This window comes from Crocuta crocuta, unplaced genomic scaffold (genome assembly GCF_008692635.1).
Source record: "Crocuta crocuta isolate KB4526 unplaced genomic scaffold, BGI_CrCroc_1.0 scaffold65, whole genome shotgun sequence".
NCBI classification, from domain to species: domain Eukaryota; kingdom Metazoa; phylum Chordata; class Mammalia; order Carnivora; family Hyaenidae; genus Crocuta; species Crocuta crocuta.
In genome coordinates, this window is record NW_027530683.1 from 4,074,647 (window position 1) to 4,095,325 (window position 20,679).

At 36.6% G+C, this 20,679-nt stretch overlaps 1 protein-coding gene and 1 long non-coding RNA gene across 3 annotated transcripts in view; one reads left to right on the plus strand and one right to left on the minus strand.

Annotated features, from left to right (window-relative positions):
- Positions 1 to 16,658, plus strand: part of LOC144235649 (uncharacterized) — a 46,951-nt gene extending 30,293 nt beyond the window's left edge. For both annotated transcript variants that reach the window (XM_077769227.1, XM_077769226.1), the window contains exons 4-8: positions 872 to 993; positions 2,663 to 2,773; positions 10,371 to 10,477; positions 13,924 to 14,014; positions 16,462 to 16,658. In XM_077769227.1, coding sequence (XP_077625353.1) covers positions 872 to 993; positions 2,663 to 2,773; positions 10,371 to 10,477; positions 13,924 to 14,014; positions 16,462 to 16,578 — 548 coding nt within the window. In that variant the 3' untranslated portion in view covers positions 16,579 to 16,658. The remainder of the gene's footprint in view (positions 1 to 871; positions 994 to 2,662; positions 2,774 to 10,370; positions 10,478 to 13,923; positions 14,015 to 16,461) is intronic.
- The window catches only part of LOC144235651 (uncharacterized), a 53,325-nt gene continuing 42,791 nt past the window's right edge, over positions 10,146 to 20,679 (minus strand). The window contains exons 3-4 of the long non-coding RNA XR_013336281.1: positions 10,921 to 10,995; positions 10,146 to 10,503 (exon numbers count right to left, since the gene is read on the minus strand). This is a non-coding gene — a long non-coding RNA (uncharacterized LOC144235651). The remainder of the gene's footprint in view (positions 10,504 to 10,920; positions 10,996 to 20,679) is intronic.

Consider the following 20,679-nt stretch of genomic DNA (forward strand, 5'->3'; position numbering starts at 1 on the left):
ACAAACAATGGGATAAGAAGATGGGCTAAGAACCTAGTAGAAGTTAAAAAATTGTAGCAATTAAACTAAGGGAAATAAAAATGATTTATGGGGGTGTCTTCGCCTCCCCTCATACCAGCCTCCTCCTGCACTCCAGAGTGCATTTTAGGTTGGTCCGGGCTGCCACGTTGCACAACTCCAGAGATGATCATTCATTCAGTAGTCAGTGTACTATGCAGCAGTGTGTGGCTGTTCTCTGGTTGCTCTGGGGTCAGGGGAGAAAGCCAGATGCTATGGGAGTTAGGAAACATCCCACAGAGTAACAGTCATAGGGCAAAGAAGGGAAAACCAAGGACCTCTAAGTAGCAGCAAGGAAGCGAGGGGGCACAGGGATAGGGACAGGTTGCTAAGTAGCTGTTCTCTAGAGGCCTTTTAAATGTCAGAGACTTCATATTTATTCTTCTCTAATACAGCTCAGAGTGAGTGAGTGCAAAATTATCATATTAATTTTTTTCTAAAAAAAACACTAAATTGCCTTCGTTGATGAAGAAGAGAAAAACATGAAATATGCTTTATAGAGCACCTGGGTGGCTCAATCTGTGGGGCATCAAACTTCACCTCAGGTCATGATCTCACCATTTGTGGGTTCGTGCCCCATGTCGGGCTCTGTGCTGACAGCTCAGAGCCTGGAGCCTGCTTCAGATGCTGTGTCTCCAGCTCTCTCTGCCCCTCCGCCACTCATGCTCTGTCTCTCTGACTCTCTCTCAATTATAAACATTTTAAAAATTAAAAAAATATATGCTCTATAAATATGGATTAAAGAATTAGAAAAAAGAAGACAATGCTTAATTCCTAAGCACAATTTGATGTTTATTCTGTTCTCATTCTCCAGGATTTATTTCTCATTCCTTCTCCCTGATGGAATTGAAGTTTATTTATCATCATGTCCTCCCTGATCTGTCGGGAAAGGTCTTGGTTGACGTTGGCTCCAGACTTGGCACAGTCCTTTATGGGGTAAAGTCCAGCTTGTGGACACACTCAACATTTGGAAAATACTTTCTTCTGCTAGCAACAGTTTTGCCTGCCACCATCCAAGGTGACAGCTTGGCTTTATTTATTAGAGTAACAGAATAATGAAGTTAAAATAGTATATTGGACTTGGAATTTCAAAGGCCAGTCCTCTGATTTCCTTTACTAGTTTGTCTCTGTGATACAAATAAAAGAATATCAACAAAACAAGCAGGTGACCCTCCTAACACTTTGCTATTTTGTCCATCACTATTGATGGACTCAGCTTTGGTAAGAGCTTTTATTAAAGTTTTACAAAATTTACCTGACCTAGGAAATTATATATGGCCATAAGCAAGTCCCTTAATACCCCTAGCTTCAAGCTCCTCACCTGTAAATAAACTAACTAAATGGTATCCAAGTACATCTTGCTCCAATTTTCTGTGATTCGATTTTGAATGTAGACATTTGTTTCTGAAATATCACTTCAAGGTGGCTTTTTAAAAAATTCAAATCATGAGTAATGCTCTTAAATGGTTTTATCAAAAAACTTAAATGTGGTTTCTGGTTGTCATTAGCGACTTGTTAAAACATGTGGCCAACAGCAGGAGAGACTCATGCCAGAAATAGACACCATCAGTTCCCAGCATCCATTGCCTGCTCTGAACAGAAAGTTAACTCTTTAGTGCTTAGTTTGTTTTATAGTGTTAAGGCTTTCATTCTATAATTAGTAATGACATCTGTAATAGAAAATACAGATTGTCAGATGGTTTTGTTTGGAGAACATTAGAGATTATGATTGTTTACCATATTTGCTCCACTCTTGTCCATTTTCTGATTTGTTGGAAGAGTATATAGCTGAAAGAAATCTGGCTACACAGGTATGTGGCAGCGTTAATAAACATATTGTCATTTTTCTCCATATTAATATGGTTACTGATTCAACAGAAATTTTTGAATACCTTCATATGTTCTGTTGAACATATTCTAAAAATCCAGTATGAGCTGTAAGTATAAATCTGATTTACGTATGGGTGTTTGTTCATATAAAGTGATATTCAGAATATGATTTGCCGCTCCTCCCGTACTATTTTTTTGTTATTGCAACCAAAAATGGATACATTATTAATATTTAGTCAGTTCTTGATTATCCTTGCTAACCAATTGGCCAATTATCTTTGGCAGATTGCAGACCCCAGACTGACTTTCCTAAGCCCAACGGACACATCTCTGACCACCTTTTTCTATTGTCATACTGTGCATGATTTTCCATTATATTCTCTACAGGTTAACTCCTTTTCTTGATTTTCCCTGATAAAACTTGGCAAGAAATTACAGAAATAGGGTATTAAACAGAGAGTCTGTATGTGATCACTTTTCTCACTTCCAACTTTGTTGAATGCACAGTTTTATCAGGAAAAGGAAGAAATCAATCTTCCAAAATATGATTACTTCTAAATAATGGAAATTAAGAAACTACAATCAAGGTCTTGATAAGTCATAGTCTTTAAGTTCTTGAAGTCCTAGGTTTTACATGCACTCCAAGTTATTTATCTTTCATTTTATTTTTCCTTTATTGAATTCTCTTTTTTTTAAAGTTTGACTTTTTAAATTTTAAGTAGAAATGAACTCACAATTAATTCATTTGCATCATAACATGTCTTCATTTTTTCAGGGTTACCTTTACAGTTCAGCACTGCAACTATACGGAGTAGAATTGAACGGAGATTTTTGCCAGTTGCAGGAAATGGTTATTAAAAAATACCAGTTCACTGACAGAATAAAGGTACCCTTTTATTTATTTACTTACTTACTTACTTACTTATTTATTTATGAAGTATAGTTGACACAAAGTGTTACATTAGTTTCAGGTGTACAACATGTTGGTTGACAAGTCTGTACCCTNTTTACTTACTTACTTATTTATTTATTTATGAAGTATAGTTGACACACAGTGTTACATTAGTTTCAGGTGTACAACATGTTGGTTGACAAGTCTGTACCCTATGTGTGCTCACCACGAGTGTAGCTACCATCTTTCCCCACACAGCACTATTACAGTACCATTGACTGTGTTTCCTAAGCTGTATTAAAGGTACCTGTTTAAACTATATATTCTGTTGTAGAGGCGCCTGGGTGGCTCATTCAGTTAAGCATTGGACTTTGGCTCAGGTCATGATCTCGCAGTCTGTGAGTTTGAGCACCGCATCGGGCTCTGTGGGGACAGCTTCCGATTCTGTGTCTTTCTCTCTTTCTCTACTTCCCCTGCTCACTTGCTCTCTCTCTCCCTCTCCAAAATAAATAAACATTTAAAAAATAAATTAAAAATCTATATCTAAATGTATATATTGTATTGGCTATCATATACCATAATTCAGCCAAGTTTCTTCTGAATTGGAGTTAGAAAATCTTTTTGAATCTATTCTTGTTTGCTGTTGTGTAGAAACAGGTGGAGTTAATATTTTAAAACATTAATAAAGGTGAATTTAATTATAATTATCTTCCACTCCTATTTCTCTTTCTCCCCAGTGTTATTAGAAAGTGGAATTTTTTTTTCTTAATTTCTTTCATCTCCACTCTAGTACAGTTTTGGTAGCATTTTTGAACCTCTAGATGTTGGTCAGAAGTGTATTTAATTAAACTCTTACTTTGAAAGTAAGCAAAAAGATTAAGTAATGCTCTCAGTTCTTTATCTTCTTTTTCTAAGCTTTCAGGAGAATTTGTGGATGCCACAGAATGGCGGTTCAGCAGTAATTATGCCCTGGGTTGGGCTACAACAGAACTTTACTCTTTTTCTATATGTAATGGCAAAAATAACCAAAACGGGGGAAGGAAGTTTTTTGCTTAATGCAGTAATTCTTACCCTTTCACTGCCAATCCTATACTTCTAATGACAATGCAGAGAAATATTGAACATCTAAGGCTTTCTGGTGTTAAGGGCAGTCTAATGTTGAAAGACATCTCAGTACAATTGAGGATCTAGTCTTCTTCCCCTTTCTCAGTGAAGAAAATTTTTTCATTGTCTTCCTCCTTCCAAACTTCCTTTTTTCTCTCTGTCTCTCTCTTTCTCATCTTAGAGAGGCAAATAAAGTAAATTTATTGTCCAATTAAAAAATGGGTTTTTCTCACTATCCCATATTTAGTGAACAAAAACACTCTTGGATAGTAAGAATCATGTAACTAACAGGCATGTCTATTTAATTGGAAATTGAGATTTAAAAATTAGAACCTCTGGAGCACCTGGGTGGATCAGTTGGTTAAGAACCCAACTTCAATTCAGGTTGTAACTTCATGGTTTGTAAGTTCGAGCCCCACTATGGGCTGTTTGCTGTTAGCACAGAGCCTGCTTGGGATCCTCTACACCCGTGTCTCTGCCCCTCCCCCACTCATGTGTTCATTCTCTCTCAAAAATAAACATTAAAAAAATTTTTTTAATAAAAATCAGGATCTCTAAGAATCATAGTTTATAAATGGACAACCAAGTACTTTATTTTTTTTTTAAAGAAGATGATAAAGGTATATAAAACATTTATTTACAGGGTGTCCAAGTGGCTCAGTCGGTTAAGTATCTGACTTAATTTCAGCTCAGGTCACAATTTCACAGTCTGTGAGTTTGAGGCCCAACTTGGGTGCTGTGCTGACAGCAGAGCCTGCTTGGGATTCTCTCTCTCCCTGTCTCTCTGCCCCTCCGCTGCTCATGTGTATGTTCTCCCTCTCTCTTAATAAATAAACTTTAAAAAAAAAAAAAAAGGTTTATTTACATTTTAAAAGATTTTTACCCTTTGCTTTTCAAAGAGTATATGTGGATGCACACCCATCCCACATATTTTCCCAGCTTGTGGCTTCAGTGACTATTAGTAACTCAACAGCAGAAAGCTGTTTTTATACCATTTTATTGGCAACCTTAACAGTTTCCTTCCTTGATGCTAAAGATAATTGTTGTGTTTGAGAGGCCCTAAGATCAACAGAAAGGAATTGTAGGACTATTTTCTTTTTTTATTTTAAATTTTTATTTTTTTTAATTTTTTTATAGTCTGTTGAAATCCATCTAGCCCTTAAGGCTCAGTCTTTGTGTTTTTGTTTTGTTTTAGGTCATGTTTGGTCTTTTTTAACAGGACTTTCCTCAAGTCTAAGAATCCTTGGTTGTCTGTTCATACTTGAGAGTGAAAAACAAAAAGCTCGTTGAAGTTCTCAGCACTTAAGTGGGGATTCTGAGCACTGTGGGCTTCACTGTTGAGTGATCTCGTTTGGGTTGTTAATTAGTTGGAGAATATCTGATGAAGTATCTTAAGATCTTTCCTCTTGGGCTGATCTGATTGCCCAGAGAAAACCTTTCCAGTCTCCTTTCTATATGGCAATCAACATCCTGGGGACTGAGGGATAGAGGAGGAGAATTGGGACGTAAGGGATTCACACATCCGGTCTGTGTTATTTCCTTACTTCCCTTGTTTTCAGTACATTAGCCTTTCTTTCAACTATTCCTGATGACCCCTGACCCAGAGACCTTAGTGTTTTATCCTTCTCAGAGAATAAACCTCTATTGCTAGGCTAGGGGAAAGGTGTGTAGGGGTCTGGGTGCTTCTAAAACTGACTTTCAACCAGGTTACCGGTATTTTTAGCATTTCTCCATACTCCTTCACCCAGAAATGCCCCCATATCACCAAATATAAGCCTTTTTGAGATTCTGTAGTATGAATCTGGATCTTGCTTTCTATATATCTAGAAATATGTAGAATATATGTATATTACAGATACATATGTATTTATATATAGATATATATTTTTATTCTATATAAAATTATAGGCATATCTAAAATTATATATATAACTATGTAGAATTATAGAGATATATAGAATTATAGAAACATAATCTACTTAGAAATCAGATTTTTCTGGTCCTAAATTCCTTATTAGTTCCTCTTTTTTTCCTCACATACTAATTTTTTTTTACGATTTTAAGTAATCTCTACACCTAACGTGGCTTAACATGGGGCTTAAACTTACAACCTCAAGATCAAGAGTCTCATGCTCTACCGACTAAGCCAGTCAAAAGACCCTCTTAACTTCACAAATTTTTATGTCTGTTGTTTGCTTTCCCATTTTCTTCATCCTGTGGGTATATATCTTCTTTTCTAAAAACCTTCTACTTTTATTATAATGGGGTTTCAAGAAAGTACAAGAGTACATGCCATGTCTTAATGTGCATTATGAAAAGACCCATTGATTTAAATTCTTCCCTTTCTTTTAGGCTAAAGATGAATTTTCCTTTATTCTCTTGCTTATTCCTTTGATGGCACTTAGAGTTACCAACATAGCTGTTTTGTCCCACTACTAGATTATAACATCTTTGAGTGTAGATATTGTATCTCATTCATCAAGTTATATCTCCCTGCATAGTATCTTATATTTATAGGAAGTGCCCATTAAAAATTGGTTAAATTGATTTTGTTTGTCTTGTGGCCTTTGCCTTGTTAGCATTCCAGTTTGTCCAGAGCCATTTTGAGGGGTTTTCCTGGGACCTCTATTGGTTGCCATAATTAATTGATCCACCACATTCTTTTTTTACCCTATCTGTGGGATAAGGTGTGGGAGAATGAACAGAGATGGGAAAGAAAAAGAGGAAACTCTGTGAGAGCTGTAGTATATCCATAGGTTAATTTGCATACCTATTTCATATCTCAGCAACATGTTTAGAAAGTTTAAAGTTAGGGGCTCCTGAGTGGCTCAGTCGGTTGGGTGTCCAACTTTGGCTCAGGTCATTATCTCATAGTTCATGGGTTTGAGTCCCGCATCGGGCTCTATGCCGACAGCTTAGAGCCTAGAACCTATTTCGGATTCTATGCCTCCCCTCTCTCTGCCCTTCCTGAACTCATGTTCTGGCTCTCAGAAATAAACGTTAAAAAAAATTTTTTTTTAAGAAAGTTTAAAGTGATTTTTCTGGGGGCGCCTGGGTGGCTCAGTCAGTTAAGCATCCAACTTTGGCTCAGGTCATGATCTCACGGTTCGTGGGTTTGTGGGTTTGAGCCCCATGATGGGGCTCTGTGCTGACAGCTAGCTCAGAGCCTGAAGCTTGTTTCAGATTCTGTGTCTCCCTCTCTGTCTACCCCTCCCCTGCTCACATTCTGTCTCTTTCTCAAAAATAAATATTGAAAAAAAAATTTTTTTAAGAAAAGAGGTTTGTTTTGTTCTATAGAAAATAGATGTTTTCTCTTGTTATCTTGCTTGTGCTCTGTAAGACTTGTTGATTGTAGTCTAGGTTAATTCTTTGGAGATATATAGTTTTTATATTTTATTATTAAGTTTTTTGTTTTAACTCTAGTATTGTTAACATAGAGTGTTATATTAGTTTTAAGTGTACTCTTTAATCCTCATCACCTATTTCACCCATTCTCCCACCCAACTCCCCTCTGCTGACCATCAGTTTGTTCTCTACAGTTAAGAATATGATTTTTAGTTTCTCTCTCTCTTTTTTCCTTTGTTTGTTTTCCTGAATTCCACATATGAGTGAAATCATATGCTATTTGTCTTTCTGTGACTAACTTGTTTCGCTTAGCATTATACTCTCTAGCTCACCCATGTTATTGCACGTGGCAAGATTCCATTCTTGATTATGACTCAATAATATTCCATTGTGTATATATACCACCCCTTCTTTATCCAGTCATCTGTTGGTGGACACTTGGACTGATGCCATAGTTGGGGTATCATAAATAATGCTGCAATATACATAGGGGTGCATGTGTCCTTTTGAATTAGTGCTTTTATATTTTTTCAGTAACTACCCAGTAGTGCTATTTTTACCTTTGTGAGGAACCTTCCTACTGCCTTCTATGGTGACTGCATCAGTTTGCATTCCCACCGGCAGTGCATGAAGGTTCCTTTTTCTCTACATCCTTGCCAACATTTGTTGTTGTGTTTTTTATTTTAGTCATTCTGACATATATGAAGTGATAGCTCATTGTAGTTCTGATTTCTAGTTCCCTGATGATAAGTAATGTTGAGCATCTTTTCATATAGATGTCCCATGTATCTGTTGGCCATCCATATGTCTTCTTTGGAGAAATGTCTGTTCATGTATTCTGCCCATTTTTTAATTGAATTATTTGGTTTTTTGATGTTAGGTTGTATATGTGCTTTATAGATTTTGGGTGCTAACCCTTTCTCAGATATGTCATTTGCAAATGTCATCTCCCATTCAGAAGGTTGTCTTTTAGTTTTGCCATTTCCTTTGCTGTACAGAAGCTTTTTACTTTTATGTAGTCCCACTAGTTGATTTTTGCTTTTGTTTCCTTTGCCTTGGGAGGCCTATCTAGAAACATGTTGCTATAGTCCATGTCAAAGAAATTATTACCTATACTCTTTTTAGGATTTTTATGGTTTCATGTCTTACCTTTAGTTCTTTACTCCATTTTTAGTTTATTTCTGTGTATGGTATAAGAAAGTGGTTCAGTTTCATTCTTTTGCATGTAGCCATACAGTTTTCCCAATACCATTTGTTAAAGACACGGTCTTTTTCTTGTTGCATATTCTTTCCTCTTGTGTCAAAGGTTAATTGACCATATAGTTGTGGGTTTATTTCTGGGTTTTCTATTCTATTCCATTGATCCATGTGTCTATATTTGTACCAAAACCGTACTGTTTTGATCACTACAACTTTGTAATACAACTTGAAGTCTAGAATCGTGTTACCTCCAGTTTTGTTTTTCTTTTTCAAGATTGCTTTGGCCATTTGGGGTCCTTTCTAGTTCCATACAAAGTTTAGGATTGTTTGTTCTAGTTCTGTGAAAATTGCTGTTGGTGTTTTGTTAGGGATTAAAAATCTATAAATTGTTTTGGGTAGTATAGATATTTTAATAATATTTGTTCTTCCAGCCCCTGAACATGAAATGTCTTTCCATTTTTTTGTGTCATCTTGAATTTGTTTCATCAGTGTCTTGTTGTTTNTTGCAAATGTCATCTCCCATTCAGAAGGTTGTCTTTTAGTTTTGCCATTTCCTTTGCTGTACAGAAGCTTTTTACTTTTATGTAGTCCCACTAGTTGATTTTTGCTTTTGTTTCCTTTGCCTTGGGAGGCCTATCTAGAAACATGTTGCTATAGTCCATGTCAAAGAAATTATTACCTATACTCTTTTTAGGATTTTTATGGTTTCATGTCTTACCTTTAGTTCTTTACTCCATTTTTAGTTTATTTCTGTGTATGGTATAAGAAAGTGGTTCAGTTTCATTCTTTTGCATGTAGCCATACAGTTTTCCCAATACCATTTGTTAAAGACACGGTCTTTTTCTTGTTGCATATTCTTTCCTCTTGTGTCAAAGGTTAATTGACCATATAGTTGTGGGTTTATTTCTGGGTTTTCTATTCTATTCGATTGATCCATGTGTCTATATTTGTGCCAAAACCGTACTGTTTTGATCACTACAACTTTGTAATACAACTTGAAGTCTAGAATCGTGTTACCTCCAGTTTTGTTTTTCTTTTTCAAGATTGCTTTGGCCATTTGGGGTCCTTTCTAGTTCCATACAAAGTTTAGGATTGTTTGTTCTAGTTCTGTGAAAATTGCTGTTGGTGTTTTGTTAGGGATTAAAAATCTATAAATTGTTTTGGGTAGTATAGATATTTTAATAATATTTGTTCTTCCAGCCCCTGAACATGAAATGTCTTTCCATTTTTTTGTGTCATCTTGAATTTGTTTCATCAGTGTCTTGTTGTTTTTGGAGTACAGGTCTTTCACCTCCTTAATTAAGTTTATTTTTAGGTATTCTATCATTTTGGGTGTGAGGCATACAATTTTTAAATAAATACCTTGTTAGCTCTCTTAGATAAATAATATATTCAAGTAAATTTTAGATGAAAAGTCAGGAAAGCCAATAAACATATTAACATTTTACAAGGTATCAATTACTTTTATAGTTTTTATATGATCCCATTTGATTCTGTGAATCAGACCAGCTATATTCCAATTTATTTATGAGGATACTGACTGCCTAAGTATACAGACTCTCTTGATGATAGAGCCACAATTTGAACCTAGGACCTTTGACTTTTACAGTTAATGATATAATCATAGTGGGAAAAGCTCTGCACTAGACATTAAAAGACTCATATGACTATATAAATAAATCCATCTAAAACAAATTTTCACAAGTTTATGGTTTTTATTAGATATTAAGTATCTCCCACAGACAGTACTATTAAATATACTGTTCTCTCTCCCATTTTAAGGAGGGTTAACTTCTCATATTGCCTCACAACATCATTGAACCAATAAATATATCTTCTGGTATATATCTGGTTATATGATACAGTATCTTTGTTTTCTTTTTTTTAACTAATTTTTTTTTTTAGTATCTTTGTTTTCTTAAATGAACTCATTCTTCTTTAGGTGCTTCATGCAGACATCTGTACCCAAGGTTCACTTCTGCAAAATGCTGATGTTATTATAATGAATAATGTCTTCGAATATTTTCTTGATGAGGCAGAACAGGCCAGGTATGTTATTTATTCAAGCAAAGAATCTGTTAAAGCAAAGAATCTGTTAAACTATATTCAGCAAAGTAAGAAAAGGAGTTAGTGGGGCACCTGGCTGGCTCAGTCAGTAGATCAAGTGACTCTTAATCTTGGGATCATGAGCTCGAGCCCCACATTGGGTGTAGAGATTATTTAAATAAATGGATATTTATTTAAAAAACAAATGATTGGTAAAGTGGAAATATTTTCATATTAAACTTGTTTATAAAACAGCCTCAACAAGATTATATTAATAAGGAAATGTATTATTATAAAAGAAAAATAAACCTCAATTGTCTAACTTTGTAAAATATTACGTCTAATTGAGGGGGGGTATATAAAATGATATCATGACCCAAGTACCTGCTTAGCAATCACAGACACAATAAGATATCTATCTGTTCCCAATGAGCATTTATACTTACTCTTTTCTGTCTCAGTTTTAATTTTTTTGAAAAAGACATCTCATATGCTATTTTATTACAAAATGATGGGAATTTCTGTGAGTATAAAACAAGATAAAAGAATATTAACTGAAATAGTGCTTAATTATCAAACTGTAAAAATATTTTTAAGGCAGTAATAGTAGGTCCCTAAGGTTATTCCACTCTTCAGGTAATGGAAAAATTAACAAATCTGTGATCACGTTTTTGACTTCTCTGCCACAGTTTTGATGTTTTGTGACCCGTCAGGACCAGTAGGTTCCTCTAATTAGAAAATTCCTATGGTCCATAGTCTGAGACACTTATTTTTCTGCCTCGTTAGGATTGCTGACTATTAACATCATGGCATATGTGTACTCTAGATGCAGGAAAGCTCCTTTCCATATATATGAAAGGGAATTACACAAATGTTTGGATTAGTGTATCAATAATTTTTCTATTGTGGAGAAATAAAAAGGCATATGGTTACAGACCATAAACAGTTGTTACTGAGTAGAATCCCAAATGGCTAAACCTCTTTGTCCTGCCACCCTTATATCCATACCCATTACTGGTAGGCTAAGGTCACTCTGAAATTATCAGTTTAAATATTTTAAAAAGAAACTAGTTCGGGGTGCCTGGGTGGCTCAACGGTTAAACATCCTACTCTTGATTTCAGCTCGGGTCATGATCTCATAGTTCATGGGATTGAGCCCCACGTCAGGCTCCATGCCATTTGTGGAGCCTGCTTGGGTTGCTCTCTCTCCTTCTCTGCCCCTCCCCTGCTCACATTCTCCTCTCTCAAAAATAAGTAAATAAACATTAAAAAGAAGAAAGAAAGAAACTGGTTAACAGTTCAATCATATAGTCAAAGCTCAGCCACAGTGAGTGGTAATTTTTGGTCATAGGCTAAAGACCAGAAACACAACATGAACAAAGTTGTTTTAATAATAGTGCCCTCTTTAAACTTAATTTCCAGTGGACAAAGTGTAATTAGTTCTTACCTCTTTAAGTTAATGACCAGTAGCCAAAACATTACATGATTCTTGGAAAATGAAATATTAGCCAGGTTTATGTTGTACAGGAAGTTAGAAGAACACCTTAAAGTCTTTGGAAATTCATCGTAGAAAGATTTTGACTACTGAAGACTGGTGAAAACTACTGGTGAACTTGATATTGGAAATAGTGAGTGTTTGGGCTGCTTTAAAAGGTTTCTTGGTACATTCATTCACAAATTCTACATTGTTCAGTGAATAGGTTTTGGCCATATATGTTGGTTCAGTCATTTCTCCTAAATTAGTCTAGTGCAATGCATTCTAAATATATACACGTTATGGTCATGAATGACAGTATATAGGAGAATGTTTAGAACACATAGTAAAGTATTTTGACATTGGAATTGTTCTGAAGTAACTGATCATTTACCTATATTAATTCTGTATTGTACTAAGTGAAAAGGAATAGATGGCATCACATCTAGTCTCCAAAGACTTGTAGTCTTAATTATAGCCTGGGGTGTAATTAAGTGGGTGATGTTGCTTTAGGAGTTAGTATATAAGAGAAAGCAGAAATATACTAATAGAAAATGTGTACTGAGGAAAAGCTCAGGCTTCAGAATAAGTTAGATCTCATTACAGGGGAGCACCCCAGATTTGTAGAGTAATTGTTACTTTCAAAGGTGTCTAAGGCATTTTTTTAGTAGACAAAACAGATGCAACTACTACAGTGACAGCTGACCAGAAATAGCAGATGCTATTTTGAGAGTCATGCACAACCATGCCAATCGACTCAGCTTCTTCATTCTTATTAAATAAACTTGTAAGGGGCGCCTGGGTGGCTTAGTCGGTTAAGCGTCCGACTTTCGCTTAGGTCATGATCTCGCGGTTCGTGGGTTCAAGCCCCACGTCGGGCTCTGTGCTGACTGCCAGCTCAGAGCCTGGAGCCTGTTTCAGAGTCTGTGACTCCCTCTCTCTCTCTGACCCTCCCCTGCTCACACTGTCTCTCTCTCTCTCTCCTAGAAATAAATAAAACATTAAAAAAAATTTTTTTAAATAAATAAACTTGTAAAATATATCATTTTTAAAGAACCATATCAAAGCAAGAGCTCTAACCCAAGCACAGTGACTATTACCAAGCACTGCTACATGATTTTAGATCTAGCCTAAGAAAAAAGAACATATGTATCATTTTGCCTAATAAACTCCAGAATATTAAACCTAATAAATTGCTGTAACTAAAAATAAATGCAAGGGACACTGCTGCCCACCTGCCCGTTGCAAGGGATGCATACCACTGCTTTGCTGACCGTTGCTCCCCAGTAGTGGGGTGTACTGTTAAGACTCATGTACATGAGAAATCCAGCTCATGTCCACACTAAAGTGAATCAGAACTACCCAGGTGTTGCCCTCTGGCACATTGCATATGTACACGACATTCCATCTGCTTTCAACCTGGCTGGCCCCACTCAACCTTGCAGGTGCCATACTGTCCAAAAGTCTTTGCATTAAATATATCTGACAACCAAATAAAGTATGATTTCACTCTTGATGTTATTTTAAAAGATGTAACCTACATATTATGCTCTATTGTTAGCCTTTGCTTGGTTTCTGGCTTCTGTGGCCTTGCTCCCCACCTCTTCCCCACCTCTGCCTCTCCCCAGCCCTTTTCCGTCCTGCAGAACCAGTTTTGACACACTTCATCAAGCGTTTGAGGGACTTTAACTGCTGATTCACCTTTGACTTGTGTATTGGTCCTGAGAACTAAGTTTTGGCCTTTCAATACCTGGTAGTAATACAAATCCCCATCTTGTTAAAGCTCCTCAATACTGAGCTGAAAAATTTACCAATTTCTAATTTGTTGCTGTAATCCTATTTCCTACAGGCAAACATTTTTGCCCACCTGGATTTCTAGGTATTGCCTGTACTGCATTTTCTTTGTCATCATTTTTTTTTTTTAAGTGTTCAGTGTCTGGTAAAACCTAAAATATAAGTTTTTAATATGTTGCAGAGCCTGGGAATATATCAGCCATAATGTAAGGAAACAAGGATCCTTATTAGTAACAGTACCAAGCCTTGAAGATTCTCTCTCAAGTCTTCAGGTATGTAAGCCTCTTTCCCAGCATTTTTATTGTCAAAACTTTTCTTCTACTTTTTCCTTTTTTTTTTTAACATTTTTTTTTTAATGTTTTTATTTATTTCTGAGAGAGACAGCGTGAGCAGGGGAGGGTCAGAGAGAAGGGGACACAGAATCTGAAGCAGGCTCCAGGATCTGAGCTAGCTGTCAGCACAGAGCCTGACACCGGGCTCGAACCCACGAACTGTGAGATCATGACTTGAGCCAAGTCGGACGCCTAACCGACTGAGCCACCCAGGCACCCCAAAACATTTTTATTTTAGAGAGAAAAACATTTTTATTTTAGAGAGACAGAGCGTGAGCGGGGGAGGGACAGAGAGAGAGGGAGACACAGAATCTGAAGCAGACTCCAGGCTCCGAAGTGTCAGCACAGAGCCTAACACAGGGCTCAAACCCATGAACCATGAAATCATAACCTGAGCTGAAGTTGGCTGCTTACCGACTGAGCCACCCAGGTGCTTCTCTTCTACTTTTTTCTGGTAGCTATTATAATATTCTGGAAACGTTTTTTCTGAATAAAGTGACATATGATATAATAGAAAGACCCTATGACTTAAGAACGGGTTTGTAGTTTGTTCATTGGCTGCAAGAGCTCTGAAATTGTAATTCTTATCTTGGTATAGTTTCCTTTGCTACTCCACCCAGGTTTTCCAACTGGGGAGTTACAGTTTAGGTTAACAGATACTCTTAAATGTTTGTAAGAAGCTTAGAACACCCACATCATAACATTTCTTTAGAACAAAAGGATTAGTGTTGTTCAAGGCTTCTAGAATAAACTATGTACATTGGAGGTCCATGTACTGTATGCAGTTTGGAATTTTATGCAGTCCACTTCTTTGTTCCTCATATTCTCCATATAAACCAAGCCCAGAGCACCTGGGTGGCTCGGTCGGTTGAACATCTGACTTTGGCCAAGGTCATGATCTCATCATCAGGGGTTTGAGACCCATGTCCGGCTTTGTGTTGACAGGGCAGAGGCCGCTTCGGACTCTCTGTGTCCCTCCCTCTCTGCCCCTCCCCTGCATGCTCTAAACATTTCTTTAAAAACGACAGACTTTAAAAATAATAAAATAAATAAGGCCCATACTTACTAAGTTTCAATCCAATAAATTGACCTTTATATAAAGGTTAATTAGTATTTATAAAGTTCTTAGAGACCCCCAGATGAAAGATACTACTGTATTTCTTAATAAGGGAATATTAATAGTTTTTTTTAGTAGCACTTTCCTTACCTATAAGCACTACCAAATTTAAGTATCTATTTCTTCCTTTAAAAAAACTAAACATTCGTCAATAATACTTTAAGAAATTTTTGTTATCATCTAAGTTATAAAAGTAATTCATGTTTGCCATAACAGGGATATAGTCCTGAGATATATAAAGAAAAGATGTTAATTTCCCCATTCCCTCCACTTAATTCTTTTCCAGGAGAGACCCATCTCATGAGTGGTATAATCCTACCATATTTTCTATACTTCTAAAAATGTGTCTTAAATATATGGTCTCCAATTTATTATTTCTATATAGATTTGAAGTAACTTGGTGATTTTTCACTTAACAAAATAGTAATTTTCACACTAAAGATGTAAATCTGTCTAGATAACCACTGGAAATTATTACTTATGAGTATATAAGTATTCATACATAAATTTATACATAAATTTTTTAATAAGTTTATTGCTTTCTTATTTAATGAAACTTCTTTAACCAGATATATTCATTGGTAGCTCTAGAATTTCTGTGTCATGGAGACTCAAGTTTACAGTGCAAAGGAAAGGACCTGATAAAGGTTATGGGGGGACAGATGAGCCCTTCTCATGTAATCCCTTAGCACCATCACTGTGTATGTATGCATAGTTTTTTCCTTTCTCTGTGTATTCTCCTTGTTCTAGTCTTTTATTGTTTAAACCTAATGATAATGATTAAACCAGTTACATAAAAACAATTATTCTGTATTTTATTTTTTCTTTCAAGTTCCAAAATCAAAGTAAATTAAATCCTGAATCCACAGACCTACCATGTAGTATAGCAAAGAATTGTTCATGTGAGGGGAGCTGGGTGGCTCAGTTGGTTGAGCATCTGACTCTTGGTTTTGGCTCAGGTCATGATCTCATAGTTTCGTGAGTTCCAGCCCTGCGTCGGTCCCCGTGCAGACAGCGCAGAGCCTGCTTGGGATTCTCTCTCTCTCCCTCTCTGCCCCTCCCCCACTTCCATTGTCTCCATCTCTCTCAAAATCAATAAATAAATTTTTAAAATATTGATCATGTGACACCATGTAAACTTAGTCCTGCTCATTGTTAAAAAAAAAAATCTCTTGTATTTAGTTACTTAGTTCGTCATGATTTCTTAAAAGTTCCAGAGATCAGGATTGTTCTGCAGTTTATATGTATTTTTATAATCTTTTTCTTCCAGATTAATCTACAGTTATCTCTCTGGGTTGAAGAGGTACCATTGAACTACAATGTATACCCAGAAAAGCATATTGACAGAGAAGCTCTTGAACAAATTCATTTGTATAAGATTCTGTAACATTAAATTAGTCATATCTCAGTGTGATGTTTTCTGGCATATATTACAAATTAATTAAAAAAATCACTTCAATACCCTAACATGTGTTTCTGTATATTCCTTTCTAGTCTTTGAGTATATGTTTACATATTTGTAAATAGTTGTATGGGTATATATACATACACATAGTTGTGTATAGATACAGAGTTGTGTCTATATACAACTTTTATTTCTGTGATAGTTTAATTAAATATCAGAGTATTTTTGGTTTTCCCCCATTTCTTTTATCTTGTTAAAAACATAAATATAGGGGCATCTGAGTGGTTCAGTTGCTTGAGTTTCTAACTCTTAATTTTGACTTAGGTCATTATCCGAAGATCGTGGGATCAACCCCTACGTTGGGCTCCACGCTGAGGGTAGAGTCTGCTTAGGATTCTTTCTCTCCCTCCCTCTCACTCCCTCTCTCCCTCCCTCTCCCTCTCCCTCCCTCCCTCTCTCTTCTTCTCTCCCTCTCTCTCTCTCGCTCTCTCTCTTCCTCTCCCTCTCTCTCTCTCCTTCTCTCTCTCTCCTTTTGCCCCTCTCCATCTCTCATGCTCTCTCTCTCTCAGAATCCCAAGCAGGCTCTGCATTGACAGTGCAGAGCCCAATGTGGGGCTCGAACTCACAAACCGTGAGATCATGACCGGAGCCAAAACTAAGAATCAGACACTTAACCAGCTGAGCCACCCAGGCACCCCTGGAGATCTATATTTTAAAAGGAATTTATCTATTATGCTCTTGTTATCACATGCTTATGAGAAAGAATTTGCCATGCAGTCAATTTTAACATCTAAAAATAAGTTATTGATCAAAGCTAAACAAAATGCTAAAAATAAAAGACAAGTTTGGAAATTTACTGTTGCTATTAATAAGTTTCATATTTAGGATCTGGTATAATACTGAATATCAGAATAAACACTGGAAATCCAATAATTTCTTATTCACATAGGCATTACTTACTCCTGCTAACCTGTAAAGCATTCTTTTTTTTTTTTTTAAGTTTTCTTTTTATATTTTTATTTATTTCTAGGGGAGAGAGAGAGAGAGACAGCGTGAGCAGGGGAGGGTCAGAGAGAGAGGGAGACACAGACTCTGAAATAGGCTCCAGGCTCTGAGCTGGCAGTCAGCACAGAGCCCGACACGGGGCTCAAACACACGAACCACGAGATCATGACCTAAGCGAAAGTCGGACGCTTAACCGGGTAAGCCACCCAGGCGCCCCTTTGTAAAGCATTCTTACCATGGCAGTCACCCAAGAAGCTAAAGCAGAGTTAGGAGGTTACTACCAACTCTGGCATCTCTAAGTAACAGTTGATGGATATTTCAAGGAGGCTGTGCAGATTTTCTGAAATTTTGGAAAGAGATTTCAAGGATAGGAGAAAAATTAATTGAAAGTATTTGAAAATATATTTCAATACTTAAGATACTTGTAGCTGTTATTCCTATGACTATCTTATACATAATTAAATGTATCTATTTACTATAATAACATATTTAGGCACTTAACATTTCAGACACAACAAATAATACTAACTATAGCGAATACATAAGATACAAATAGTAATCATCCATGAAAAAATAAGTTTACTAGTAATATGGCACATAATTACAAACAGAACATTTATTGAATTTGACTTGCTAGTGTACATATTCTTTTTATTTTTTTATTTTTTTTTTTTTCTAGGAGAGAGAGAGAGAGGCAGCGTGAGCAGGGGAGGGTCAGAGAAAGAGGGAGTCACAGACTGAAACAGGCTCCAGGCTCTGAGCTGGCAGTCAGCACAGAGCCCGACGCGGGGCTTGAACCCACGAACGTGAGATCATGACCTAAGCGAAAGTCGGACGCTTAACCGACTAAGCCACCCAGGCGCCCCAACATATTCTTTTTAATAGGTTTCTTTTTTTATGTTTATTTATTTTAGAGAGAAAGACAGAGTTTGAGCAGAGGAGGGGCAGAGAGAGAGGGAGACACAGAATCCCAAGCAGTCTCCAGGCTCTGAGCTGTCATCACAGAGCCCAACAATAGGGCTTGAACCCGTGAACCAGAAGATCATGACCTGAGCTGAAGTCAGACGCTTAACTGACTCAGCCACCTAGACACCCCAAAGGTGCATCTATTCTTAAGAAACTATATTTCTGGGGCACCTGGGTGGTTCAGTAGGTTAAGCATCTGACTTTTGAATTCAACTCAGGTTATAATCGTATGGTTCTGGGATTGAGCCCCCCCGTCAGGCTCTGTGCTGAGCATGGAGCCTGCTTGGGATTCTCTCTCTCCCTCTCTCTCTGCCCCTCCCCCACTTACACATGCAGTCACTCTTTAAAAATAAATAAACTTAAAAGGAAAGAAAGAAAGAAACTGTATTTCCTAAACTCTGATTCCCAGTTGCCCGAGTATGTGTTCCTCAGAAACATGAGCCTCTAAGGGAAAATCTGCTTGCTCTGGCCCTGGGTGTATGCCAGAACTCCCATTCTAGAATGCACTGAGCAGGACAAGAGAGATAGCACTAACAACACATGAAGGAACAAGTCTATTTGTAAATCGTTCAGCCCCTAAGCTGTAACATAAAAATAAGTATTCAACTATCATTAGAATATACTCAAGAGCACAGCATATCCGTGGTTTCCATAGATATGTGTATAAAGTTACCCAAAAAATTGACAATCATTTGATTTTTTTAAGTTTATTTTATTTTAGTAATCACTGCACCCAACACAGGGCTTGAACTCATGACCCTAAGATCAAGAGTTTCATTGCCCTAATGATTGAGCCAGGCAGACACCCCAACCATTGTTTACATACTATTGTCACTGCAATGATTTTAGTTATGTTAAACTATGGATCTTTAGTTGATGGAGTGGGGAAAAAAGGTATAAAAGGATGTGTAAAATATAAAATACTGGAAATTATTCCATGTAGTAGTTATACCATTAGTACAGTTTTTAGTAAATGCCTGAGGCAAATATTAGTACTATAGGATATTGAGGAGACATTCTTATACCAGTATTAAAATTGTGTGTAAAATTATTTAATATAGACTTTAATAGAGATTTTTATATATAGACTTTGAAATGTCTATATATTTATCTAGATGTCTCTAGACATTTACTGTCATTAAAAAGGCTAGTTTCTCACTTGGGGAGAGTTTGTCACGTATGAATTTTACACTGCTCACAGTTAATGTCCGCCTTCCACTCTCCCCTCTAATGTCTGTACAGTGTGCCTCACAAGACACAGGGAAAGAAGGGTGGTGGAGTTAAGATATTTCTGTATTTCAGCAGCTAAATGAAAAATTCACAGAACATCTTTTCATATTTCTGGTGATCAGACAACTAAAAACATTATCAGTAAATGTCTGAATTATTTAGCTCTTTACTTCATAAAATACATGACCAATTTGATGAAAGAGTTAAACTGATAGAAAACAAAATAAAGTTGTTTTTAGAACTTTTTTCTAGAAAGCTTAGATGTAAGGGAAGGACAGATGCTCCTGGTAAAGGGAACGGCATGTGCAGAGGCATAAAGGATGGAGAGTATTTTAGTATGACTGAAGCCCGGGGTAGAAAGGATTACATGAGGATCAGGAAGTAGACAGATACCAGATCAGGAAGGGTATGGTATAGCAAGCAAAGGAGATCACATTTTATTCTGAGTCAGGGTGAGAACCATTAAAAGATTTTAAGCAGCATATTGATATGGTCAGAATAAAATTATAGAAGCCACTATGGTGGTCCAGTGAACCCAGTAGGGATGAGCTAAGACTGTGTCTCCAGGATGTACAGAAAAGAGTCAAGAGGTATTTCCGAGGTCTCAGCGCCTTTTTAGGGAGTACACAAATCCAGAATTGAAGAGGGTTTAAAAATTACATTTATGAAGATATAAAAAAATCAGTGTGGCATTACAGCAAGTTTATTAGGGCAAAAGATAATAGCAAGAAATCTACTGAATGCAATCTTACACTATCAGCATAAAAATAGATAAGTACTAAGTATTGTGGCAAAAAAGGAATGCTAGGAAGCAAAAATTATGATAATAGCTTGAAAAGGAGCCTGCCAACACACGGTAAACGAGAATATTAATTAGCATTA